This window comes from Equus quagga, chromosome 13 (assembly GCF_021613505.1).
Source record: "Equus quagga isolate Etosha38 chromosome 13, UCLA_HA_Equagga_1.0, whole genome shotgun sequence".
Taxonomy (NCBI): domain Eukaryota; kingdom Metazoa; phylum Chordata; class Mammalia; order Perissodactyla; family Equidae; genus Equus; species Equus quagga.
In genome coordinates this window covers 2,202,148-2,229,170 of record NC_060279.1, presented here as the reverse complement: position 1 = coordinate 2,229,170, position 27,023 = coordinate 2,202,148, and the positions used below count along the sequence as shown (strand labels likewise).

The 27,023-nt window shown below is 53.1% G+C and overlaps 1 protein-coding gene across 1 annotated transcript; it reads left to right on the top strand.

Annotated features, from left to right (window-relative positions):
* The first annotated feature begins 278 nt into the window (after positions 1-278).
* Positions 279-23,007, top strand: SLC41A1 (solute carrier family 41 member 1). Its single transcript, XM_046683559.1, has 11 exons — positions 279-910; positions 2,572-3,591; positions 11,526-11,633; positions 12,760-12,831; positions 13,477-13,621; positions 13,747-13,893; positions 14,497-14,644; positions 15,540-15,619; positions 16,486-16,620; positions 16,957-17,105; positions 20,452-23,007. Exons 2-11 carry the CDS (start codon positions 3,217-3,219, stop codon positions 20,635-20,637), a joined length of 1,545 nt encoding a protein of 514 aa, XP_046539515.1. The 5' UTR covers positions 279-910; positions 2,572-3,216; the 3' UTR covers positions 20,638-23,007.
* The last annotated feature ends 4,016 nt before the right edge of the window (positions 23,008-27,023 follow it).

The window sequence follows — 27,023 nt, the reverse complement described above, 5'->3', positions numbered from 1 at the left end:
TTTCCCTCCCGCCCGCCCGTCCCCACCCCTTTCAAAGCTGGGACTTTATTAAGGCCGGTTCCGTCAGGGCTGAGCCATTTGCTCAGAGGAACGCGCACTCTGGCGGAAGCGCGAGGTGACGAGCCAGCAGCGGGGCGCCGTGTCCAAGAACAAGGTAGGGCCGGATCCCCGCGGTACGAGCGCGCGGAAGGGGCGCGGGATGCGCCGGCGGCCGCGGGGTCAGCGCCTGGCTGCGCGAGAAGCTTTCCCGTTCTTCCCGAAGGCCGGAGGCGCAAGGGAACACACATGCCCTTAAACGGCGCGGGCGGCGGGCGGCGGGCGCGGGGCCCCGGAGCCCGTGGCGCCTCCAGCCGGGGCCGGTTCCCGTCACTCCCCGCTCGGCGCTTCCCCGGCGCCCCGCCTCCAGGGCCCCGACGCGAGGAAAGGGGCCGGGCCGCGGCAAGCCCGCCCCTGCCCCGTCCGCGATTGGCTCCCTCAGGTGTCCATCCGGAACCTATTTTTGATGGAGGAGGGGGTGCCACCCAGTCTGCCCCAGATCACGTTTGCCGCCGGCAGCGGAGCAGTCGGGCCCGAGTCCGCGGGCGAGAAGCGGTTAGGGGCCAGCGAGCTCGGCTCCGGTGCCCGGTCCGCGTCCCCCCGCCCAGGCCCGAGGCGGTATCCTGCCCCCCCGGCCACCTCCCCTCGTGGAAGCGGAGCGGCGGCCTGGCAGCAACGCAGAGGCGAAATGTAGCGAGCCGGGTGTCGCGGCCGGACGCTCACCTTGGTCAGGGGTGTGGGGGGCACGCCGGGGGCCGAGGAGGACGGCTGAGGAGGAGGAGTGATGAGAAGGGGGGGAACCCTGCAGCCCCCGAGACCACGGGTCCCTGCTGCCGCCCGCCAGGCGCCCCCCTTCCTCCGGAGCGAGGGGCAGGTCAGTCCCGTTGGGGCGGGGGCGCGGGGGGGCCGAAGGCGGGAGCCCAGGCGCGCGGCGCGGTTGCTGAGTCTGAGTCGGAGAGAGGCGAGGAGGCCACCCAGTTACTCCTCCCCTTCCCTGGGTTTGAGGATAGTAAAACAGGTCTTTTTCGTCCCGTCCTCAGGGTATCCTGGTTCGGTTCTGCTGCTCTCATCGCAGGGCCTTCGGCCGGTCTGAGGTCTCTATTGGAAGGCGGCGGGGAGGGACGGGCTTCTCTGCCTGCGAGCCCCCTTTCAGGTTAAGCGGCCTGCCAGGACGACGGGAGGGCGGGGCAAGTTTCGGCAGACTCAGAAACTTTTCTGGCTTGGGGCAGTGGACCCTGTCCTGCTCAGAGGTTTCCTCCTGAATCTCTAGGGAGGGTCTTTGAAAGAACCAGGGGGCTGTGTTTAAGGAGACTGGCAAAGGGAGTCCTGGTGACTCGAGTGGGTAGAAGAGGAAATTCTCGTGGGCCAGTTAACTGGAGTTTGGTCCACCCTTTCCCAAACGAGTTGACTAATTGTGTTTGAATACTTTAGGGCCTATTCATCCTACCTAGGGGAATTCTCTTTAAATTTATTTTTTTCCTTGTAAGAGCTGTTCTGGTGAAATGGAATAGGGTGGGATTGAGGCCTGGGGATTCCTTGAGGCAGGAAAAGCAGGGCTGTCACTGCTGAAGAGGCGTGCATTGGGAACAAGTGCATTTTGGCTTGTGCTGCTCTGCTTTTTGTTTTTGTTTTATTTCTTATTTTTTGAGTTGGTGCTTTTGTGTTTTTGTTTTTTAAGAATTCCATTATATCCAACTCTCAGTAACCCTGGGGAACAGGGCAAACCGAGGGAACTGAAATGTGTGCATAATAACCAGCAGTTTTACCCTCTTTCTCTTCAACCTGAGATAACTCCCTCGTCCTATCTGACAAGCTCACAGGCCAGAGCAGGGAGAGGACTCGAGACAGAGGCCTGGATCCCAGTCCTGCGTCGGAGCTTTTTGTAACACTGTTGACTCTCAAGGGCAGGAGTGGGTAGGCCCTGGCTCTTGGCCTTGGTCTGACAGGCTTGCCCCATTGCCCAGGGAGTCCTTCTATTTTTTTTTTCAGGGGCTAGGGTGTTTGGGGGTCTGGGACCTTTACTCAGTGATCAGCTTCTTCCTGTTTCTTTGCCCAGTGCCACTGTCTTGTGACTGTAAACAATCACTTTCGACAGTGGGGTAGCTGTGTGGCAGGGAGTTTGTGACTGAATTTGTAAGTGACCCCACTGGGAGACCACACTTAAACAATCCTGGGTTCTTAATGGGCATTCAAGAAGGCATCTCCCTCAGGACATCCCTGCCCACCGCCAGTTGCTGAGAGGACAGTGCCGGTGTCCCCTGCACAGCATCTTCCCGGTCCCAGGCTGGCCACATCTCGTTGCTGTTGACCATGGTGGTGAGCCCTGTGGGGCGGTGGGTTGCTGGATGGGAAGATGCAGAGAGAGTGCCTGCTGGGCCTCCAGATGTCACAGCGCAGGAATGAGTAATTTTAGTGGAAAGAAGGAGGCAAATAGCAAACTCTATGCCTACCTTGTGGGAGAATTCTCCCAGTAGGAGCTGTCCTTTGCTGTATCTTAACATTCTCTTTTTCTTGTCTTCTTCCTTCTCACATAAGGTCTTCTACACAGATTCTCGTAACTTTAAGGACCAGGGATTTGGGGAGGTACAAGTTCTTCCCAGGAAGGAAGGAGATCTCTGGAAGAGAGGGAAGAGACGGCAGACACTGCCCTGGGACCAGCGGAGCCTGAGGAGCTGTGGGCAGCTGAAGGAGCCCAGCCAGAGGCGTGGGAGGGAGCCGCAGCCCCACGCCGAGGCTGCGTTCTGAAAGATTTGAACTTAAGCTACTTTTTGTGAAAGAAGGGCCACCTCGGAGGGCACCCCAGACTTCACTGGGCTCTTCTACTCTGGATGTCCTGTCCTGAGCAGCCTGCTGCTGAGAACCAAAGAAGATAAGAGGCCAGATCACTTCTACAAGCATAGCGCTGGCCGGCCAGAGTCAGGCATCCACACCCCTCCTGGCTGGCTGCAGAGGCTGGCGAGGACTCGCGCGTTTCCCTCCAGCTTGCAGCTTCAGTGCTTGATGGGGCTGCCTGTTGGTGGATCAGCTTTTGCAGCGCCTAGTAGGAGCGGAGAGCCGTGGGAAGAGGTCCCACGGCACTCAAGCCTGGGTTCCTCCCAAGACTAAGTTCTTCCCTGAGTTAGACAGGGAGAGAGAAAGCAAGAAAGAGGAAATTTCCCCCACCCCTCCTCCCTTCCCGTCATGTCCTCCAAGCCAGAGCCAAAGGACGTCCACCAGCTGAATGGGACTGGCCCTGCTGCCTCACCCTGCTCTTCCGATGGCCCCGGGCGAGAGCCCTTGGCCGAGACCTCGGAGTTCCTGGGGCCTGATGGGGCAGGGGTAGAGGTGGTGGTGATTGAGTCTCGGGCCAACGCCAAGGGGGTTCGGGAGGAGGACGCTCTGCTGGAGAATGGGAGCCAGAGCAATGAAAGTGACGACGTCAGCACAGACCATGGGCCTGCACCACCGTCCCCACTCAAGGAGACCTCCTTTTCCATCGGGCTGCAAGTGCTGTTTCCCTTCCTCCTGGCAGGCTTTGGGACTGTGGCTGCTGGCATGGTGCTGGACATCGTGCAGGTAGGACCTGGGTATGGCAGCTCTTGACCATGAGCTGTGGGGCCACCTTTTCCTCCTAGGAAACTAACTCTTGGAACTTTCTCTCCACCTCCCTGTCAGAAGCAGCTGCTGCTTCCTAGAATACTGTTTGCCTTTGGATCATGTTCTCAGGTTCTTCTTGGTCTAGTTATTGTCTACAGAAGCCTCAAGGAAGCCCATTAGCCCTCGAGAGATGGTCAGGGCATTATTGCTTAACAGAAGCAGGAATGGTTCCAGAGCTCCGGCTTGGAAGAGAGATGGAACAGGGTTGTTGCCTGCGTCCCTCCTGAGCATTCCTGCTGAGCCCAGCTCAGTAGGAAACGTTTAGATGAGTCTCCTCTTTATGCTCTCCTTTCCCTTCACTTGGGGTTTCAAGGATACCCATAGTAGAAAGGTCAGTTTCAAGTCTCCTCTCCATCCTCCTGCTGGGCAGGAATTTGTCCAGCTGCCAAGAGGGTCTCAGATTAAATGGGAAGGTTCTTAAAAGCATTCTGTGTTGCTTATCTGCCTGTAACCTTGGCAGTCTCCTTGGGGAATCGGGTTGGGCCCATGCTGTCTGATGCGTGATTTGGGGGTGTTGGCATGGCAAGACCCAGAAGTGCTAATTATGGGGACAAAATGTAACCAGGCCGAGGCAGATGTAACCAGTCCCTCCTCTTTGCTCCTTACCTGTCTTTCATGAACCTACCCTGGGCAAAGAGGGCTCTTCTGAAGCTACTGAGTAGAATTCAGGATAAGAACTGGCAGGACCTGGAAGCTAAGAGCCAGGGATATGCCATGTTAGCATGTTGTCGTTTAGGACTTACCTGGAACCTCTAGGTCCGAGGGATAGTTAAAGTCCTGTTTCCAGGTGAAGGTTTTGAAGCGCAGCAAGGCGGGCAGAGCTTTCTGAAGGTGCTGGGTTTATCCAAGTCAGTCATTAGCATGGATCAGATTCCTGCTGAGTGCTGGCCCCTGTCCTAGGTATTCGGAGAAATACAGAGGCCGGAGGAGATCTGGCCTCTGCCCCAGTGTGTCCCTGACCGTGAGATCTCTCAGGATGACGTGGAGCTCAGCATCCCCTCCCCTGTGCCAAGCTAACCCTGTAAACAATGCGTGTGGTGATGCAGAGTCCTGCTGGTGGATCTCACCATGCCTGTGCCCCAGGGAACGGAGTGTGGTTGCTTCTAGATGTTCCCTGAACCCCTTCAGGAGAACCTTCCCTTGCTAATGAGGATGGTGTGTATGTCATGCCAAAGTGCTTTGTTCGGCCTCCCCTCGCCCCTAGCCTGTATGTGGAGGATTGTCCCCCCTGCGGGTTAGGAAGCCAGCCTGGAGCTGGGAGGGCGGGCTTTGGATTCTTCCACTAGTGGCTGCCCCTCCTCCTGGGCAGTGAGTGGGGTCGTGGGAGGAGGAGCAATGAGACTGGGGCAGCGGTTTCTCCACCTCTTCCATCCCTTTCCTGTGGCCTTGGTTCTCATTCTTAGAGTTTTTGAGTTCTGGTTTGCTGGTGAACTGGGAGAGGGTTGTTTTATTTTCTGGATGATGATAATGGTAGTGGGGAGCACTTGCTGGGCTCCTCTGGGGGAACCATGATCATCTGCATTTTGTAGAGAGGGAGTTTATGGCTTAGAGGGATTGGCTAACTTGTCCCTGGTCATCTGGCTCCTCCAAGCTTGCGCTGGTACCCTCTGTGGCCATCACCGTGGCCATGGTTCACCAGCTGGTTAAAGACTCTGGGAGGAGTCTGCTCTCTTTGTCTCCCTTGAAGAACAGGGTGGACTGGAAACTGGAACAATTGGAGTTATATTCTGAAGTGAACAAGAACAAAAGTTCTTAGAAGGGATGGGGAGCCCTCTGCCATCCCACACACTCAGAGAGTTCTAGAGCTGGAAAAGGCTTTGACATCTTGCTCCACCCCCACGAGCCTGGGACATGGAGAGAACTAGGTAGGAAACCTTTGGGGCCTAACCAGAGTGCCCATCAAGGGCCAGCATTTGCCCTCCATGTGGCACCTAGGCTCACCCCAGAGTGAGGGCCAGTTGTTATGGATGACAATGGCTGGTTTGTCCTTGTCACCCCCCCAGCCTCCCTGCCCCAGCTGGGCTGGAGCAGGCCGTGCAGATGGCTGCAGTGATATCATGGGAGGGGGTGGTACAGAAAGACAGGACGTGGGACCACAGAGAGATCTTTATTCCACATCCAGGGGAGCAAAAGGGGTGACTGACAATCTCAGATTCAGGAAGAGCAGGACGATTTCTAAGGCTTCGCACCTGCATGTCCCTCACAAGCTCAGATGGCCTTCCGTGGGACAGAGTTGGGACGGCCTGGGAGATGGGGCTGTCTGGAGGAGTTGGCTGTGGAGTAGTCTCAGTGTCTCAGGGCAGCTGAGCAGAAGGCTGTGCTGGTGCAGATGTCTCCTTGTCCAGGGCCCCTCATCTTTCCCCACTACTGCAGAAGACCCAGTGTCTTCCGGGAAGGCCCATTTCTGTCTCCTCTTATCTACCCTCCTCTCCACTTAACGTGTACAGCCAGCGTCTGCAGGGAGATAAGGGGCTGGTGGACTGGCCCAAAGCAGGGAAAGGGTAAATGGACTGTGATCTGCTGCAGCTTCCGTACCATGGCTTTTTGGAGGGAAAGCAGGAGTGGGCCTGATGTTGGAATTGAAGGGGTTGGGATATGGGTGCATCCACACTGCAGATCTTTGTGTCCTGCCCCCTCGTTTGGTCTGAGGCTGCTGCAGGGCCTCTCACTCCCTTTTCCTGTCAGCCTTTTGAGGGATGGGGGGTGGCCAGAGGTGGCGTGCTGACCTTCACTGGAATTCCCAGCTGTGTTAAGACAGGTGGGACTCCTAGGTCCTTGTTTTAACTCACTGTTCACTAGCTGGAGCCAGCTCTGGTGGTCTAGTGGTTAAGATTCCTCGCTCTCACTGCCGTGGCCTGGGTTTGTTTCCTGATCAGGGAACCACACCACCCATCTGTCGGTTGTCATACTGTGGCAGCTGCATGTCACTGTGATGCCAAAGCTCTGCCATCGGTATTTCAAACACCAGCAGGGTCCCCCATGGTGGGCAGGTTTCAGCGGAGCTTCCAGACTAAGACAGACTAGGAAGAAGGACCTGGCCAACCCCTTCTGAAAAAAATTGGCCATGAAAGCCCTCTGAACAGCAGCGGAGCATTGTCTGATAGAGCCCCGGAAGGTGAGAGGATGGCGCAGAAAAACCGGCCAGGGTTCCGCTCTGTTGACCACAGAGCGCTAGGAGGCGGGATCAACTCCGGGCACTAACAGCAAAAATTCACTTGCTGAGGATTTCAAGGAAAGTAGACTTCCCCTTCCCTAAACACCTCTTCCTCTGGTTTCTCTGTCCTGCTCTGCATACGGAAGAGTCTGCAAAGGTGAACGTAGATGGCAAGTGTGCACTTGGGGAAGTGGAGGGGGAAAGAAGCGCTCTTCTCGCAGCCGGCCCCTCCCTGCTCCCAGGGCTGCCTGGGCAGGAGCTCAGATTCCGTCTCACTTGACCACCTCTTTCTCAAACTTTGTACAGCCCTGTATATCCAGGCTTTGCCCTGAGGTGCTTCTCCTTGGACACCCAGAAGATGCCTGGGGCACAGTAGGGGAGGCCTCAGACCAGTGAAGGCCGGGCTGACTCCAGTCAGATCTAACTCAGTCCTCACCTTGAAAGGTCAACTCCAGCCCAACTTCCCAGGTTCTCCCACAGCCTGGTGCTTAGACCTTCTCTCTAGGGATTTCAGTCTTCATGTCTTGATTCCAGCTCTTCCTGGCTGTGACTTTCTTCCCTGCTGCTACCCCTCTGGAGGGGAAAAAGGCTCAGGGCAGAACACTTGGAGGCTGGCGGGGGTCAGTATATGAGGCCAGAGGAGGTGAGGCGGGGAAGAGGCAAGATGGAAGGACAAGAAAGAGGGACCAGCCGGGCCCCTGATTTGTGAGACTTAGGGGGATTGCTCTGAGGCAGAATAATTTCTGAGTGTTGGGGGAGCAGTCTCATTCCACACCCCTAGAATATCAGAGAATTATGAGCCCCCGCCAGGGACAGAAAGAAAGGGAGGAGCTGCATTTCTGAGAAGCAGTGGAATTGTAGATGTCGTCCCCTGCTGAGCCGGGCAGTGCTTCGCAGAACGTGCCCTCTTCCACCCACAGCAGAGCAGGAAGGCGTGGGCGAAGGCTCGGTGATGGCTCTGACTTCAGGGACAGGCACTCCCAGCCAGCATGAACAGATGGGCCTGAATCAGCCAACGGAGGAAGGAAAGACAGTCACTGTCTGCCCCTGCCACATTCTGCCCACTCCTGACCTCAGAGCCACCCTGCTTCCGGGCTGGCTCCACATCACCAGCATCCTTCCCAGAGCCCTGTGTGAGTGCACGGGTCAGGGACTCCCCTGACTGAGCTGCATCTTTCAGAGGGTTTTGTGGCTGAAGAAGGTATGTGTGTAGGATCTGGCTGCTCTGACCCAAGTGCCAGCTCAGGGCTTTGCTGGGCTGGGGCCAGGCAGTGTGAGGTTCCAGGCTGTACTCTTTGGAGCTGGGGAAGACACTTGCCTAGGGGCTGTTACTGTGTACTGTTCCACTTGCCTGTCTGTCTCTCATCTTGTTGCTACTAAAACCGCATACCTTCTAGGACCTTATGTAGTCAAGGGAGAGCAAACGTGCATGTGTGCTAGAGGTAGAGGAATTTGGGCCTGCTTATAGTGGCAGCCAGAGGGGCTTAGCTGAGCTTCATACATATTTTTTCTTAAATAATCATAAAGACGGACAATATTCCTTACAAATAATTCAGGAAATATTACCTGCATGCAGTCAGAGTATTTTCCAGGCCTTTTCACTCTGCCAGTACATACACATTACACATTCCTACCTAGAGAACACAGCTTTTCACAGACCTGGCAGCTTGGGAGGCCGGGGGGGGGGGGAGATGTTTTGTGGTGAGGAGGGGATGAGGCTGTGCTCTAGGAGGAGCTCTGACAGCCCGCAGTCCGGCCCCTCCATGAGGGGAGAAGAGCCCTCTCTCTGGAGCTGCATGTCCAGTTGAGGCGAGGAAGGAGGGGACAGGGCAGAGTGAGGCCAGGCCTGCAGGGAGCTGGAACCCCAGTGGTATGTACCACCGGCCAAAAGTAGCAGTGCCCCAGCTCCTCCAGGCAGATGGGGCCCACGGAGCTGCCTTCCCTCTGAGGGCCCGGGGGTGAGAAGGGATTCACATCCCTCCAGTGTTTGCAAGGAGCTGGCTCTTCCTGAGAGTGCCTGAAAGCTCATTAATTGCTGCTGAGACAGGGCCCTTTGTCGGGGCGGGGCGGCGGGGGGGGGTGTCTCTTCCCCTCCTTGTCTTCAGAGGGGCTTCCCTAGAGAATCCTAGGCCCCCCACCTGTGAGGGGCCAGGCCAGGAGCTCAGGTAAGGGTATGCTGTAGCCCTAATGAAATGAGCCTTTCCCCAGAGTCCTGGTGGGAACTTCTCCTGCCCCCAGCCCACCCCCACACACGAAGAACTCTGACAGGAAAAGAGAGGTCCTCGCCTTATGGGACTCCCCAGTGTCCACCCTCCCTGGTCTCTAGCTCTAGTCCAGTCCCATCTGATATCCTTGCTCATCTTTTTTTTTTTTTTTACTGTGGTAAAAAACACAACATAAAATTTATCATCTTAACCATTTTTTTTTTTAAACATTGGCACCTGAGCTAACATCTGTTGCCAATCTTCTTTCTTTTTTTTCTTCTTCTTCTTCTCCCCAAAGCCCCCCAGTACATAGTTGCAGGTCCTTCTGGCTGTGCTATGTGGGACGCCACCTCAGCATGGCTTGATGAGCGGTGCCGTGTCCACGCCCAGGATCCGAACCTGCGAAACCCTGGGCCACTGAAGCGGAGCGCGTGAACTTAACCACTGGGCCACCGGGCCACTCCCTCATCTTAACCATTTTTAAGTGTACAGTTCAATAGTGTTAAGTATAGTGACATTGTTGTGAAACCGATTCTCCAGAACTTTTTCATCTTGCAAAACTGAAACTCTAAACCCATCACACACTAACTGCTCTTGCCCCTCCCCCAGCTCCTCACAACCACCATTCTACTTTCTGTCTCTACAGATTTGACTGCTCTAGGGACCTCATGTAAGTGGAGTCAGACAGTATTTGTCTTTTTGTGACTGGCCTATTTCACTTAGTATAATGTCCTTAAGGTTCATCCATATTGTAGCGTGTGACAGGATTTCCTTCCTTTTTCAGGCTGAATAATATTCCATTGTGTGAATATGCCACATTTTGTTTATCCATTCATCATCCATAGACGCGTGGGTTGCTTGCACGTTTTCGCTGTCGTGAGTGACGCTGCTGTGAACATGGGTGTACAGACATCTCTTCCAGCCCCTGCTCTCAGTCCTTTTGGACACACACCCAGTAGTGGGATCGCTCAGTCATATGGTAGTTCTAGTTGTAATTTTTTCAGGAACTGCCATGCTTTTTCCCATAGTGATTGCACCATTTTACATTCTCATCAACAGTGCACAAGGGTTCCAGTTTCTCCACATCCTCACCAACATTTGTTATTTTCTGGCTCTTTAATAGTAGCCCTCTGAATGGGCATGAGGTGGCATCTCATTGTGGGTTTGATTTGCAGCCTTGTTCATCCTTAACTGTGGTGTCAGTGTTGGAATTGCCTTTATCTCGAGACCGTCTGATCTGGCCCCTGAAGTGTAATTTTAGTCAGGAGCTTGAGGCCCTTGTAACTTGTTTAAGGTCCCCCCGAGGTCTATCTGGGGAGGATATTGGGGAGATAGCATGAGGCCCTTCCCTGTGGTCTCTTGGAGGAGACCCAGGGTTCTCAGTCCAGTGCCCTTGCACATGACGGCACTTTGCGCCCCCACCGTGGTACTCTCATCAACCTATGTATAGCCGCCTGCCCCCCCCCCCAAACCTGAAGGCTTTCCCTTCTTAAATAAAGGAACAAATAAAGGACCCCACGTTGCTGCCAGGGCCAGGGAGGGGGATGCAACCCCAGCCTTTTTTGCAAGTCTTCAGTTTCAATTGCAACTAAAGTCGCTTTCAAATAGCCAATCCCAGCTCCTGCATTTTTCCCTCTTAGCACTAAGTAATGTAGAGCTCTCTGAACCTCAGTTTCCTCACTGACAAAATAGGGATAAAAATAGCCCCTACCTGAGTGGGCTGTTGATAGGATGAAATGAGAGTATGCACATAGAGCACTCAGCCCGTCCTTCCTTGACAGACGTTAGCTGAAGGCACTGGAGGAGAGCCAGGCCTGAGGGCCTCGGGACCAGTTCCCATGTCTCCTGACTCTGCCTGCAGGAGTACCCTTGCCTCTCCTCGCTAACAGGCTGGGCAAGGTCTGTGGGGTGAGGGAGTGCAGAGGAGGAGTAAAAAGCCTCTCGCAAACCAGTCCTCACTCAGAACCTGTTGAGGAGAGTTGCTGTGGCTGAGGCCCAAAGCCCTCGGAGATAGAAACCAAACAAACCCTCTAGTCTGCTCAGCCTGGCCCGTGGAGCTCCACTCTCCACAGCTGAGACAACACCCCCAGGCTGAGGCCCCCAACAAACCAGACTGGAGGCTGAGGGGTTGGGGACTGCAGATTGAGGGGGGTCACAAAGGAGCTCTGGGCTGTGAGCCAGCCTGCGTGACTCGGCTGTGTGGGGCTCACCATCCTCTCACACTGGCTCCGGAAAGCAGGCAGAGGAAGTAGAGCCAGGCTAGGGTCTCCTGACTGGAAGACCCTCCACGCCCCCCTTCCGGGGCAGGCAGCGGGCTGTGCTGTGTGGAGCACGAGGGGCTCGGTCTGGCTCCGGGGTTCTTGGAGGAAAGGTGCTGGTGTGTTCACTCCCTGCTGATTCTGCTTCCTCCTCGAGCCCCTGGTCCCAGAATATCTGTTCAGCCTTGACACCAGCCCTTTGGGCACTGATTCCTGGGTTCTGTTTTCACCTTGTAGCACTGGGAAGTCTTCCAGAAGGTGACAGAGGTCTTCATCCTTGTGCCTGCGCTGCTGGGGCTTAAGGGAAACTTGGAGATGACCCTGGCATCAAGGCTCTCCACTGCAGTGAGTGTCCTGGCAGGGACAAGTGGGGCGCACAGAGGACTCCTGGCAGCACAAAGCCAGGCTGGGAGGTCACTACGGGCCTTTCTTAACTGCCCAGGCCTAGAGTGTGGGGCTGGGGTGGGAAGGTATAGGGAGATCCCAGGCCGGGTGTCCTGCTCCTGGGCAGAGGCTCCCTGCCCAGAGTGGTTCCCAGGCTCCACTTCTCTGGATGTCCAAGCCGTCCCTGGACTCTTGCCCCACCCCCTGCTTTGAAACTCACCTCGTGACTGTTTGTGCAGCTTTGACAGGCGAGCTTCATGCTGGTCCCTGCACCTGCACAGATGGGGGCTTCCTCTGATCTCTAGCCCTGCGCTGCAGCTGGGCAGGAGCAGAGCCAGGGCTTCCCAGCCCCCATCCCGTCCCGTTCCCTTTCCCCTGCGGCAGCCTGCTCTTCTTTAAGGGAATAGATGGAGGAGGGTTGCTCATCACTCCCACTTCCCACAACCCCTTAGGTCAGTCAGGATGGTTCAGAGACTGAAGCAGATACAGGGCTGTGGGGTGGGAGACAGGAGGCAATAAAACTCAGTAGGCCAGGAGAGCCAGGTGGCAGGGATGTCCCTGCATGGCCGTGAATCTGGAGAAGGTAACAGAGAGAAGTGGCAGCCAGCCTAGCCCGTCCCAACTTGCCCTACTCCTGGCCTACTTCTGTGCCCCTCACTCCTTCCCATACACTCCTGTGGCCTCAGTCCTGTACCAGCACTGACCTCTCCTTCCCTAGGATAGCAAGCTGGCTTCATAGCCGGAGATCAGGTCATTTTGACCCATGTGGAAGTGGGCTACCCAGATGAGCGAGACTGAGGCTGGAATCTGCCTCTGCCCAGTGGCTGTCCTGAGAGGAGGAGAGAAGAGGAGGCTGCCTTGGGCGCCCCCTTCCTGCCCCCACCCCGCCGCAGGAGCTCAAGGCTCTTTAGCTCCTTCCCTCTCACCCTAGCCCCCCCGATCTTGCTTCACTTTCCCTAGGGGTCATGTCCCGGTCCCAGAATCTTAGGCTGCATGCACTGCCCCCTGATCCTGGCAGGGTCCTAATGGATGGAGCTGCAGGCCTTTTCCAGCCTGGAGCTCCAGCCCCTTGCCTTCCCTCTCCCAGGCCAACATCGGGCACATGGACACACCCAAGGAGCTCTGGCGGATGATCACTGGGAACATGGCTCTCATCCAGGTAAGAGAGGAGGGACCAGAGAGGGTGGACTAAGCTTCCCCTTTTAGTCAGGAATCTGAAAGGCTTAGGTCAGCCCCAGCCGACTCTTGAGTGAAGCTCCAGCATCTGGCTGGGCTGGCCTCTCCCCAAGCAGCTCGAGGAGGTAACCAGGTTCCCAGGAAAACAGCCAAGATGGGGAGGGCCCCAGCATCTCCTGTGTCATTTTTCGGCTCCCAGTGGTGCAGGGGGCTTGAACCCTCACAGATCAGACCCAGAGCAGACTCAGGAGTGCTGGAGTATCCTCCACCACTGCTGTCCCATCTCCCAATAAGGCCAATAGGTTACAGACTGGGAGGCTTCCTCCTTGAGTTCCAGGCCTTGTCGTTGATCTGACGTCTTGGGCTCTGTTGAACCTCACCCCAATCCCCAGAGGGACACGCGTTCAGCCAGTAACATGTGCTGGGCTCCTGCAGGGCGCACTGCGCAGTACTAGTGTGCAGTGTGAAACTAAATAAATAAAGACGTCCTCCCAGCTTGGGAAGACTGGACAGTGCAACCCAGCCTGCTTCCTGGGGCTGCTGAGGGCCAGGAAGAGGTCTGGCTAAGTGCTCAGTGACCTCAGCTACGAAGCTCTGCTCCCTGCTCCCGGGGCTCTCCCCTCCTCAGGTGCAGGCCACAGTGGTGGGCTTCCTGGCATCCATCGCAGCCGTCGTCTTTGGCTGGATCCCTGATGGCCACTTCAGCATCCCACATGCCTTCCTGCTCTGTGCCAGCAGTGTGGCCACGGCCTTCATTGCCTCCCTGGTACTGGGTAAGGAAGGGGAGTGGGGAGGCTGCCCCAGAGGCCTCAACTGGGCCTTCACCTCCAGTCTCTCTTTTTGTTGATGCTCTTTTATCTCTTCTCGCCCTGCCTCACCCTCTCTTCTTCTTCCCCAGGTATGATCATGATTGGGGTCATCATTGGCTCTCGAAAGATTGGAATCAACCCAGACAATGTGGCCACGCCCATTGCCGCCAGCCTGGGCGACCTCATCACCTTGGCGCTGCTGTCAGGCATCAGCTGGGGACTCTATCTGGAGAAAGGTGAGGCTGAGGCCACAGAGTGTGACCTGGGTAGACTCCTAGGTGGGACTAGGAGAGATGGTAGTGGGTTTGCAAGTATGCAAGGATTTCTTCTGTGTTCTTAACTCTTTGGTTAGATCGCAGTTTATAACAACTCTCAACTTTAGGGAGGTGAGGCTAAGGACTTATCTCGAGTCCAGGCAGCAGGGGGAGTATCTGAGAAGTAAGTTTCTGCGGGGTCCTGGATTCTTGCTTCCCTTGGAGGGTGAGGTGGGAAGGGGAAAGGAAAGGAACAGAAGGCTGGAGTCTGCATGCAAAGTGAAGAAGGAGAGGGGAGACAGTGGTTCCTGGGGATCAAAGCAGGAAACATAGAGTCTGATCTCTGCCCCTAATAAGTCCAGTGCCTGGGGAGCTGTCAACCCTGATGCCTTCGTCCACAAAATGGAAAAGGCTGGCCCCGCCTACCTCCTGGGATTACAGTGAGGATCACATGAGGTCATATGTTTACAGGCAGTTAGTGTGGTATTGCTGTTGATCTGTTGGAACATTTGCAGGCTGAGCCAGGGGGAGGCTGAGAGCAGGGAGCCACATCGCTCACCTCCCGCTGGTCTCTGCCTCTCTCAGATAACTGGCAATACATCTATCCCCTGGTGTGTGTTTTCTTCGTGGCCCTGCTGCCTGTCTGGGTGGTGCTGGCCCGACGGAGCCCCGCCACAAGGGAGGTGTTGTACTCGGGCTGGGAGCCTGTCATCATTGCCATGGCTATCAGCAGGTAGGCTCGGGCCCTTGGTTCACACTCTCACCCTCCTCCTACCCTGCCACAGACTCCCTTTTAAGCCTTGGAGAGGGAGTGTGGCGCGGACCCTAGAAATGCCTCCAATAGTGTATCAGTCACATGTCCTTCAGGTGCAAGTGACAGAAACCATCTGAAATGGGTTTCCCTGAAAAGCAGAATGCATTGGCTTAGGGAACTAAAAAGACACAGCTGGTCTCAGGGATGTAAATGATCTCATCCTAGCCCCAGGGTTCTCCGTCTCTCGGCTCTGCTTTTCCCTGTGATGGCCTGTAGTTCCAGGTTTATGCTTTTCCTACTCTTACTAATTCCAGTGGGAAGAGTGAGATCCTTTGTCTCAACAGCTCCACAGTTCCCATTATAGAATTTCAGTGGTCTCATCCGGTCACATGGCTATGCCTGAACCAGTCACTGGGCTTAGGGATATGATGCTTTGATTGAATGGGCCTAAGGCCTAGCCATCATTGGAGCAATGTCACCAGGACCAGTGACTGGGTTTGAGAGAGGCGTTCCCTGAGGAAGAGCCCAGTGCTGTTACCAGAAGGGGAAATAAATACTAAGCAGGCAAAACGGCAGAGGTCCTCACAGGCAGGTAGCCTGTGGGCCGCTCCTCCAGCCCACTTGGAAGATAGGTCCAGGAGGTGCCTGCCTGCCCCGGCGCCATCAGCTTGTTTGGGGGTACTGTGCCAATCCGAACGTTAGGAGCAGCCGCTGGTTCTGGCAAGGGAGGCGAGGACTGGAAGACAGGGGACTCCTGGGAGCCCCCTTGCTTCTCTTCCTCCTCCAAGGCCACTGGGGCCTGGGCCTCTCAACCCACAGCCAGAACAGAACCCTTCAATGGTCTTTGTGTCATTTTATCTTTGTGTCTGTGTAGCGTGGGAGGCCTCATCCTGGACAAGACTGTCTCAGACCCCAACTTTGCAGGGATGGCTGTCTTCACGCCTGTGATTAATGGTGAGGTCTTGGCATCAGCTGCCAGGGGGAAAGGAGAGGGCAGGAGAAGAGGATGTGGGAGCTTTGTGTCAGTCAGGGTTCCAGCAGGCAAGAGAATCCAGCTCAGGTAGTTCAAGACTTTAATGAAGGGGCTGCTCACAGAGGTAGGAGCAGGGTAGAAGGACCCAGAAATTAGCACCTGTACAAAGACCTAGTCCTCAAGGGTCAAAGGGAGTATTATAGGAGCCCAGAGAGAGCCGTCCTCTGCCCCCAGTGGGGGTAAGCCACTGCCAAAAATCAGGGAGGGATCAGGAAAGATGACCTTTCTCTCTTCCTACCCTCTCTGATCGCCTCTTGGTGCCTCCTGTTGAACAAGCCTAATTAGAAGCAGCCAGCAAGGGAGCCTGGGTGACACAGTCTGTAGAAATCAGCCTCCCAGGGCTGAGAAGGGCAGGGACTAGGTTGGAGGTGGGAGGGCGAACAGAGTAACTAGCACAGTTCCTAGGAGAGCTACCAGATTCCAGAGCTCCAACCTGATACCTGAAACCGGTTACTGGAAGCAGTACGTGAGCGTTGGGCGCCTGGGTGTGCTCAGAGCATTGGAGAGAGGCTGAGGCAAGGCCAGGCCTCGTCCCCTCGGCCGTGTGGGACGGCAGGTGCACACACTGCGCTGGTGGAGAAGGCAGGCTCCCTGAGTCTGCAGAGCTGCCTGTGTCCCTGCACTCAGCCATACCAGGGGGACGTGTGACTGCCACAGCTCCGCAGCAGGGAGGAGGAGCCTTTGTCTTCCTTCTTAGTGTCTCACTCTTCTCCTGGGAACTGGTGAATGGGTCATGCCCTCCCCACTCCTCCCTGCCACCATGACTAAGATCTATGTGTCTCTGCAGGTGTTGGGGGCAATCTGGTGGCCGTGCAGGCCAGCCGCATCTCCACCTTCCTCCACATGAATGGGATGCCAGGGGAGAACTCTGAGCAAGTCCCTCGCCGCTGTCCCAGTCCTTGTACCACCTTCTTCAGTCCTGGTAATGGCACAGTCCCAGCCTCCTAGGCCAATTCCAGCCCTGGAGGGAGGGGCCAACAATCAGTGAACTTCCCTGAAGAAACAGCTGGGGTTGCGGGGGCAGGCTCTCCTTCTCTGCTAGGCTATACCAGCTGTTCTGGAGGGCAGGACCCAGGCAGGAAGGCTGTCCTTTCCTGGGACGCCCTGCAGGCTGGCGACCGTGGGATAGAGAGGTAGAGACAGCTGGAGAGGCAGCTGTGTGCTGCCCTGGGGTGTCGTGTGGTACCTCCTGACTTTGAAAGGCACGAGGCAGGTGTCCTCCTCCAGTCCTCTCATACCCTCTCTCCCCGGGCTCCAGATGTGAATTCTCGCTCGGCCCGGGTCCTCTTCCTCCTCGTGGTTCCAGGACACCTGGTGTTCCTCTACACCATCAGCTGTATGCAGGGTGGGCACACCACTCTCACACTCATCTTCATCATCTTCTACATGACAGCTGCACTGCTCCAGGTATGGACTGGCAGGGGCACCGGGAGAGGCCAGGGCTGCCCTGCAGGTGTGGGAGGGGAGGCCCACACTTGGCCCACAGACACTCTACCACCTCCTTCTCCATGACTGGGTGGCTGATAAACACTGGACAGGCTCAGGAGAACAGGCTGTGTTTCCAGCAGGCTCACTGACATGCTGTGTGACTATGGCTCAGTGTGTTGTCTCTGAGCCTCAGTGATACCTTTGTAACTGGAGAGGAACAGACCAGAGGTGGTGGTTTTCAGGCAGGTGGTGGTGGGGTACCGCCCGCCAGCCCCCAGCCCCAGAGCGCCACTCAGCTCTGTTCTGCATACTGTGCTTCTTTGGGGGATTTCATTTGAATAAAGGGATTCACAGCTTGAAGAAGTGTCAAAACCACTACACTAGGTAATCTGTAGGATCCTGTCCAGCCTTGCCATTCTGTAATACTATGACACACTCCCCTGGTACATTATTACATTTTTTCAACTTTTTATTTTGAAATAATTATATATTCACAAGAAGTTGCAAAAAAAAAAAAATGTAGAGAGAGATCCCCTGTACTCTTCACCCAGCTTCCCCCAGTATAAGGTCTCGCATGACTACAGTACAATAGCACAACCAGGAAATTGGCGTGGGTACTAGCCACAGCGCTTATTCAGACTGCACCTGTTTTCCATGCACTCATGTGTGTTGTGTCTCTGTGTGTGCATGCACACATGTGTGAATGTTTAATTCTGTTCAGTTTTATCACACATGTAGATTTGTGCACCCACCGCCACAGTCAAGATACAGAGCTGTTCCAGCCCCACAAGGCGCCCCCCTGCTGCCCCTTCAGAGCCACATTCGCCTTATTATTGCATTTTAAATTTCTATAGGTTTGTTTTTTGAATAGGTAATAACAGTCACGTAGTTCACAATTTTTTAAAGGTTCATAGTGAAACCTCAGTGAAAAGTCTTCTATTCTGCCATTTCCAAGCCATCCAGTTCTCTTTCCCACAGGCCTTCGCTGCTATTTATTGCTTCTGTATCCTTCAAGCTTATGCTATATGTATATAAGCAAACATATATTTTTTCTTATTTTCATTTTTTTAATACACATGTAGCATGCTGTCTAAACTGTCTGCACCCTGCTTTGTTTCACTTAACAATTTATCTTAGAGGTCATTCCACATTGGCATGTAAGGAAAAAGAGTACCTTGATTTCTGTGGCGGCGTTCTATTCTGTTGTATACATGTACCGTCATTTCATTGAGCCAGTCCCCTATTGGTAAACACTCACCCCTCCAATCCCTCACCCTGACTTTAGAAAAGTGTGTGTTAGGACATCTTGGCAGGGGCTGGGCTCAGAGTCACCCACGTGCGCTGTCCCCACAGCAGTTACCCAGGCGCCACGTTCCCTTGCAGGTTGGAGTTAAGTGCACTTGGTGGAAAGGGGAGGGACAGGTATGCCGAGGGTCCGTGGCTGGAGCTGATTCACTTGGGCTGTGTTGAGAAAGATAAGCCTTGGCTCCATTACCTGTTACAAACACCCTGCGGAGCATTCACCTCTGCTGTCTTTTCTAGGCCTGGGGAGGGCCCGAGTGTGGCACTTGGTCCCCTGTAAAGGGCCTTCCTGATCCCTTTGCCACCTCCTCCCAGCCATGTGTCCCAGGGCCTGTTCGGGAGGCTGGAATGTAGAGCCAGCTGCTGCTGTTTCCTTCCTGGGGCGCCTCCTGAAGTCCTCCTGGGCACGCCCTTTATTTGGGACCCTTCTGCAGCTGCTGGAAAGGGTGTAAAGTTATGGGGGACTGGCCCTCATCCAGGGCCAGGGCCAGGGCCGCAGGAGTACACGGCGGCTGTGTGCCGGGCAAGGGGGAATGCAAAGGCTGCTGGAACTGTAACGTCCGGCTTCCTTGGAGAGAAGACAGGAGAGCAACCAAGTTTGCCTATAAATAGGTATCAGTTTTGGTTTCTGGATCCCCTAAGGTGCTCTGGTTCCTGCATCTGAGCCCCTTGGGGCAGAATTTACATACCACAGTATTTGCAAAGCACTGTCAAGGATAGAGCCCCCACGAGACTGGTGGGGCTTCGCCATCAGAAACCTTTTCATTCTCACCCCATGCAGTCATCTAGGGAGCCCCAGCGTCAGGAGTGGTGCACAGCGCATAGGAGACGCTGGCCTGGCCACTTGCTCGTGGCAGTCTCAATCAAGTGCATGGCCAACTGAAAAGTGCATGTCAGTCTTGTTAAAATGCAGATTCTTTTGTTTTATTTTTTGAGGAAGATTAGCCCTGAGCTAACCTCTGCTGCCAATCCTCCTCTTTTTGCTGAGGAAGACTGGCCCTGAGCTAACATCCGTGCCCATCTTCCTCTACTTTATATGTGGGATGCCTGCCACAGCATGGCTTGATGAGCGTTGCCACATCCGTACCCGGGATCTGAACCGGTGGACCCCCAGCCACTGAAGCGGAATGTGCGCACTTAACCGCTGTGTCACGGGGCCAGCCCCTGAAATGCAGATTCTGATTTAGGAGATCCAGAGTGGGGCCTGAGATTCTGCGTTTCTAGCAAGTCTCAGCTGTTGTTGATGCTATTGGTCCTGGGCCCTCTAGCAAAGTTCTAATTGAGATCATTCTTAATTATCTGTAGTAAAGGAAGGAAAGCCAGGGCACAGCTCAATCAAAGCAGCAGATAACCCAGAATGTCTTTTGAATTGACATGCACTGTCTGCTTTATATTTAGCGGACTTATTCATAATTCTGTTTTGCTAGGCTAGTGTTAAAATAAATCTGCATTCTTTGAGCCCACAACAGCAGAATGGAAAGGGTCAGGAGGAAGACAGCTTGGGATAATCAACTATTACTCGGACAGCTGTGCCAGCAGCAGCCTCAACACTCCGTATTCCACTCTGCTCCAAGGAGAAACCCCTGTATGAAAAGCCAGCTGCAACCCCCAGCCCCCTGCCAGGCTCCTGGAGAGGTCAAGATGATGTTGCAGGCATTGGAGTGACTGGGAATAGGATGACCCAGAATTAGAGACAAGAGGGCTGAATTCCTGCAACAAGTAGGATTCTCAGGAAGCCCCTTGTTTGGTAAATTTGGCAGCAGAATGTAATGCTGACGTGGGTGACCCCAGGGAGTGGCAGCATCTTCCTTTCTAAAGGGCTCAGATTATGCCTGTCATCTGCTCAGGGTGGTAATTGTGGGGTGGAGGAACATAGAGTGGCGGCCCAGGTGGAAAGATGAGCTGTCCAGCAGAAGGACTGTGGATAGCCAAGCCTTGTGATGCAACAAATGGGTCCAATCGTGTGGCCTCTGGCTCCCCCTCGAGAGAGGGGATGGCTACAGGCGGGCCTTTCTGTCTCCAGGTGCTGATCCTCCTGTACATCGCAGACTGGATGGTGCACTGGATGTGGGGCCGGGGCCTGGACCCAGACAACTTCTCCATCCCGTACTTGACAGCTCTGGGGGACCTGCTTGGCACTGGACTCCTAGCACTCAGCTTCCATGTCCTCTGGCTCATTGGGGACCGAGACACGGATGTCGGGGACTAGCCTGGTCACCTCCCCACCCCTCTGCACTTTCTATTTGAATTTTTTCTTCTGTTCCCCTTCCCCCACCCCACTCCACATCCCACCTCTTTCTAGGACTTCACTTTGATACCAAATTCTCATTATTTTCAATGGGAATTTTTATACATTGAGCCAAGTTTGTATAGCAAGAATTCAGGCAGGACACATGGACTGACATAAGCAGTACAAGTAGATTTTTGAGACAATCACCAAGTGCAATTTCATGGTGAGTGCCCCCTGGTGAGGAGGACTGGGGCAGGGGTTTCGGTCTGGGATCTGGGCACATTTGGTTTAGCTTTAGCAAACTCAGTCCTGGCCCTAAGGAGAAACCCTTTGTGCATGGGCTCTGGTTATTTGTTTTTCTTTTTTTCTTTTTGGTTGAACAGAGGGATAAATGTCTCACACACACACACACCCACACACTTTTTCTAGAAATGGGCCGACTTCAAAGCGCTGGGCAGAAGACAGCTGCTCCCGGCCCCATAGAATCCTAGCCCTATTCTCCGCTTTCTGGACCTGGGCCCTCTGGCTCTCACAGAGTGAGGTGGACTACTATTCAAATTGTGTATGTTCCCCTTACCCCCTGCCTGATAAACACCATCAGCCCCTCCCTTTGATCTTTTTCCAGTTGACTGTCACATCCAGGAAGAAATGAGCAGTGGCCTGGTCTCCCTTTGACTCATGTCCACTCATAGGTTTGCCAAGATCTGCATCCTCCCTGGGCCCAGAGGACTGATTCTTCATCTCTGTTCAACCTTCATCTCTAATTGTCTCTAAGCACCACCTTCCCCAGAGCTTGCCAGGTCGGGTTCTGAGATTAGGGCCAGGAATGGGTATGTGGAGAATGGCTGAGAGGTTGAGGGCAACCGGGTGTTTCATTGCTGCTGCTGCTCCTGAGGACGTGATCACGTGGTCACCTTAGATTCTGTCACTTCCTAAAATCACTCATTCTGTCATGCCATGGAGGCCAGTTTTCCTCTCCTTTGGCTTCTGCCCACATGCATCATTCATTCATTCACTCATTCAGCAAATACACAGCCTCCCCAAGAGGAGCTCTCCTGCAGGCACGGTCTGAAACCTCTCACTGAGTGCTCTTTATTGAGTGCCTGCTACGTATTAGGTCGTGTGCCTGGCCCTGACTAGCTCTAACCTCACCTCGTTCCCCAGATACAAAGGCCATGTGCCCCTTGCAACGTGGCAGAGAAAGTTTCCTCGCTGTGAGTATTTGCGTCCATATCACCAAGCCAGGTTCTGCCTCTCGAGCTCCCTCCTAGATCCCACCCCCGTGCGATGCTGACCACAGCTAGAGCCCCCAGCCTCATTGCTCAGCCAGTGTTCAGTCCCCTAAGCAACCCTTCCTCACCTCCCCCTTCCCTCCCCCTCTCCTCACCAGCCACCTAAAAGAGGATTCAGAACTGGTAGGCTGGACATTGACTGGCTGCTGCCACTTTTCTCTGCCTAGTACCAGGCTGGGGGATCGCTGGAGCCTCTGGATCTTCCCCATACGATCTGAACAGATCACAAATCTGTCTACACTCACACATATCCAAATCTGGGCATTTGGACAGAGGTTTTTTCCAGCCTCTCTATCCACAGCCTCCCCATAAAGCCTCTCTTCTGTAGCCTAAAGGGCCCACCTCCGAGGGAAGGCCAGACAGTGACCCTGTCTCACCACCACCATTCCTCACCCCAGGAACCGGCCCTATCCCTTCAGAGACAGTCTCTTCTCTCCTTCATTTCCACCCAGGCCGCCTTCTGGAGTCTAGACCCTTAGAACTGGAAGGAATCGCAGAGGTTATCTAGTTGGAGTTATGTCCAACAGGGTTAATTACCACCAGCCTGTGCTTGTTTCTGCTTTTCCCTCAGGCCTTCTTGTGTCTTGTCCTCCATCTCCAAACACATTTGCACACACTCTTGTACAGGCACCAAAACCAACCCCTCTGTCCCCAGCCGGTGCCCTGTGATCTCCAGTCACCCCTGCCTGTCACTCACCCCTTCCTCATCTCGAGTTCAGCCAGGCTGCCCCGGAGGACTCCAGAGTGTCCTCCTTTGCCAAAAAAGCAGGAAGGTAGGCATGCCCCAAGCCCTGGGTACGTGAGCAGAGGGAGGAGTGTGGGGTGAGAGGGGAAGAAATGAAGTTGAATTTCATGAAGATTCGTTTCTTTTCCTGATTGCACAAACTCTGTGTACTTTGGGCCTGGCTGCAAGGAGCCACACTGGTCTACTCTCGTATCCTTAAAAAGTTACAGAACTGTGTCTTAAGAGAATTATTTATAGTTACTATAACTGAATTGACAAATGTCAACGTAACTGATAAATTATATTTGGTAAAATAAAGAGGACGTTTATTTAGGTGGTTGGTGCTTCTTGTGTCTCATCAGAAAGCAGCTCAGCTCTTGTGTGTAGTCCTGGCCCCTCCTCAGGAAGAAAGGGGCCAGAGTCTAACGAGAAAGAGAACATCTCTTAAATTCAGAGATGGGTGATACAAAATACGCATCAGTCATTTATTGAGAAACAAGCAGCAGTGCCCCAGGACATACTCCAGAAGCCAGTGCAGAGTCCCTGCTCTCCACCCTGACTCGGCCTCGGACGGAGCGTTGTGCTAAGGGGTGCAAGCATCCATGGGTTAGGATTCCTTCCCTGCAGAGGCTTACAGTCTGGTTGGGTCCAATAACAGCTGTTATTGGTTGAGTACTCACTACACGCCGTCACTGTGCTCGACCCCATAAGCCCGTAGAAGTGTACACTTGACTACAAAGGGTTTGGAGTCAGGCCTGGGTTCAAATCCCAGCTCTTCTGCTTGTATTTGTGTGACCTAGGGCGAATCACTTACCCTCTCTGAGCTTCAGTTTCCTCGTCTGTACTATACCTATTTCCTAGGATCGCCAGGAGACTTCAGTGAGATAATGCACATAGAGCACTAAGCACTGTGCCGAGCTCATACTAAACCCAAGATACTAGTCAATATCAAAGAGAGGGGGACGTAGGCCAATGGCCAGGCAATGTCAATACACTGACTATGGGGCAAATTGAGGGTGGCCACAGGAGCAGATGGAGAGGAACCCTAACCAAGCCTTCAGCGGCAGGGAAGTCTTGGAGGAAGCCAAGAAGATTAGGAGTTAGGAGAAAGAGCCTTCCTGTAGAAGCAACAACAAGCAGGGAAGTGTGCTTTCGGGAACTACAAATAGTTCCACATGACTGGAGCCTGCAGGGCAGAGAGTGACAACATGACCTTATGAGACACGTTTGGGAGAAAGCAGTTTTTCTGAGATGGCAGATAACTAAGGGCAGAGTCACAATGCAGCCCCACCCAGGTCTGTCTGACTCCAAAGCCTATGGTGGGAACCACGGCCCACCCAGGACACGCCCCCACAGGCTGCATGACAGTGTCATAAAGCATATACTGAGTGCTGAGCATTACCCGTCTCAGTAATCAGCTTTATTTCCAGCTCTATTGAAGTATAATGGACAAATAAAATTGTAAGATATTTAAAGTGTACAATGTGATGATTTGATATGTGTATACATTGTAAAAACATTTCCCCTATTGATTTAATTAACATATCCATCAGTTCACTTTCACATTTTTTACATTTCACCTGTCTTTTTTTAGAACATTTAAGAAATCAACCTCTTTTAACAGCCTTGAACTCTAGCGTTAACTCTTCAAAGCGGCGATGTTAATAAGGCTATTAAGGGTTAATGGAAAGAGGATAATTGCTTGTTAATTATTATTTGCATAATGTTTTAATATATAGTATTCTATACAGTATACTTTTTAATAATGATAGCCTCATTTACAACTTTAATATTATCTCTAATAACTCTGCGAAATAGATATTATCATCATATTACAAGGGAGAAACTGAAGCCCAGAGGGGTTAGATGTCTTGCCCAAGGTCACGTATTTGCACCCAGGTTTCTCTCAGCCCAGAGCCTTCCCTCTGTGCCCGGAGCCAGATCAAACAGCTAGCCCAGGTGCCCCTGTATAGAGAACACAGAAACACTGCCGCAGTGATCAGAAATAGGGTGCCTGTTAGCTCGGTTTTGCTCATGAGACACCTTACATTACTGCAAAATGTTAATTGTCTACCAAAATAGACAGTGTCTTCCAGTGGACATTTAAAAGCATGCCTCCAGGCGCAGCCTATCTTTGATGATATTTTTGCAACATAATTATAGGCACACCACCAGCCCTGAGAGCAGCCGGCCGACGGTTGCCTGAAGTTTGTCTGTCTCCTTCAACTAAAATTCAGAAACTGAACAAAGCACAGGATAGTGCTGTTTACTGCACTATACTCTATTTTATTACATTACCTAAATACAAAATCTTTTAATATGGCTCCCAAGAAAATGTCTGGCTTAGAAAATTTTAAAAAAGAAAAAAACGAAAGAAAACAAATTGCAGAAAAGTGACAGTTTGTCCAGAAAATAATTTTTAAACATAATTTATGGCTATATTCATGTTTAGTTAAGTGTGAATGACGAACATTGTCTAGCTATTGGTGATTTTAAAAAAAGTTAAATGAAAATAATTCCAAATAAGTTTAAATATTATGTCATATTCAGTGCATGGCATAAATTCCTTATTTTGAACATATTAGAACAAACTCCTTATTTTGAACATTATGGAAATTACTTTCTCTTAGCTCCTATTGAGACAGGAACCAGCCTAACGAGACGGGGCCATCTGCCAGGCCCCGGGCCTAAGAGAAGGCCCTCACCAATCGGCAGGCTAGGAGAACCAGTCAGAGGCCACCAAGATCCACATTCCACAGCCTCCGGACGTTCCTGGGCTCACACATGCGCCCTAGCACCCAGGAGTCGGTTGAAGGTGACCCAGCCCCATTAGCCTGGTAAAAATCACACTCGGGTGGAGAGCTAGTGTGCTAGTGACACGTGTCGCATCAGGTGGCATTTGAACAACAGCGCAGGTACAAGCACAGCCCTACCTCCATATGCCATGACGAGGCCCTCCTCTCCAGCCTTTGCCTAATAAAAGCCCACAATCCTGCTCCCTAAGGAGCCGGTCACCTGCCCCTTTCCTTTCCACACCAGCTCCCTTGTGCCTCTCCTGTGCACAAGCTAATCAACCCTTAACTTTTCTACTCCCATTTGTTGTCTCTCTTGATTTCCATCCTGGGGGACAATTAGAAGCCAATGTGCTGGTAACACTGTCAAAGAAGTGTTGAACAAGTAGATGGAGAATATTGCTGTAAGGGAGCTCCAAATTGTGGCTGCCTGGGACACCCACATGTTTATCTGAATGACTGCCAAAGACCATCACGTGTGTGACCTTCAAGTTACCTGAGTTGGTGACTACTTCACAAATTATTCCGAAATGAAGTCTTTGGTTTTTAGGATTTAGAAATCCTTGGAAAAAGAAACTAAAGTTTTAAGAGAATAAATGACCTTCCTTAGTTGTCAAATACGGAATATTCACTAAGATATCCTGATTGCCAGGCCAAAAACCTAACTGCCTTGGATACAGGTTCAGGAAGGTTGGGGCGGAGATGTCACCATTGCCTGAGGCTCTCGGGGGAACCACTCCCAAGCCAGAAGCTTGGCCACTTACCCTTCTCCTTCCTGACTCACATATTCTGGAGGACAGAACAATGTGTCCTGTGCTCATCCATGCTTCTGTGTTCCATATCTCTTGCTTAGCATCTAGGTTATCTTCTTCCTGTATCAGGGTCAAAGCAGCAGCCAGAATCCTCCAGGATGCCCCAAGGCATCACCAGAATCCAGCTCCTTCCAGCTGGGCGCGAAGGCCAGGTTGCCGTCTCCAATCAAAGCAGATGCTGCTTTCTTTTACCTCAATAAGTGAGAGTCCTGATGTCCACTTTTGGAATGAGGAAACTCCTAGAAAACATGCTGAGGATGCTATACTCTTCTGGGAAGTCTCCCTGGTCTCCTCATGCAGCTTAAGTTCTAAAATAATAACAATAAAGCATAAACTTTAGAGGTAGACAAAGATTGGAATCCCAGCTCTCTTGGCTGGTGGCCATAATTAGCCTCTTTTGATCCCCAATTGTCCCATCTGTAGAATGGGACAATAACGCCTTCTCTGTGGAGCTGTTGGCCACACAGACGATTCAATAAACAGAAGCTTTTATTATTGTTATATAATGTTGATTGGATTGGTGATGGTAGCAAAATGAGAAGAGAAAGACCATAGAGTTTGGGATGATGTGAAGGAACCAGTGAATCAGGAAGTGAACAGACCTGCGCCTACCCTGGATTCCGCTCACTGGTGGCACAGGTGCAGCTGAAGTTGGACAAAGCCGTGCAGTGAGGACCAGCGGCTTCACAGACAGGTCTCAAATGAGTGAATGCGTTCTGACTCTGAGCCCAGCTTCATCCTCGGA

Coding starts and splice junctions, on each gene's coding strand:
- SLC41A1 (XM_046683559.1), top strand. CDS start 3,217: ATGTCCTCCAAGCCAGAGCCAAAGGACGTCCACCAGCTGAATGGGACT. Junction 14,645..15,539: donor ATTGCCATGGCTATCAGCAG/GTAGGCTCGGGC, acceptor GTGTCTGTGTAG/CGTGGGAGGCCTCATCCTGG. Junction 17,106..20,451: donor TGACAGCTGCACTGCTCCAG/GTATGGACTGGC, acceptor TTCTGTCTCCAG/GTGCTGATCCTCCTGTACAT.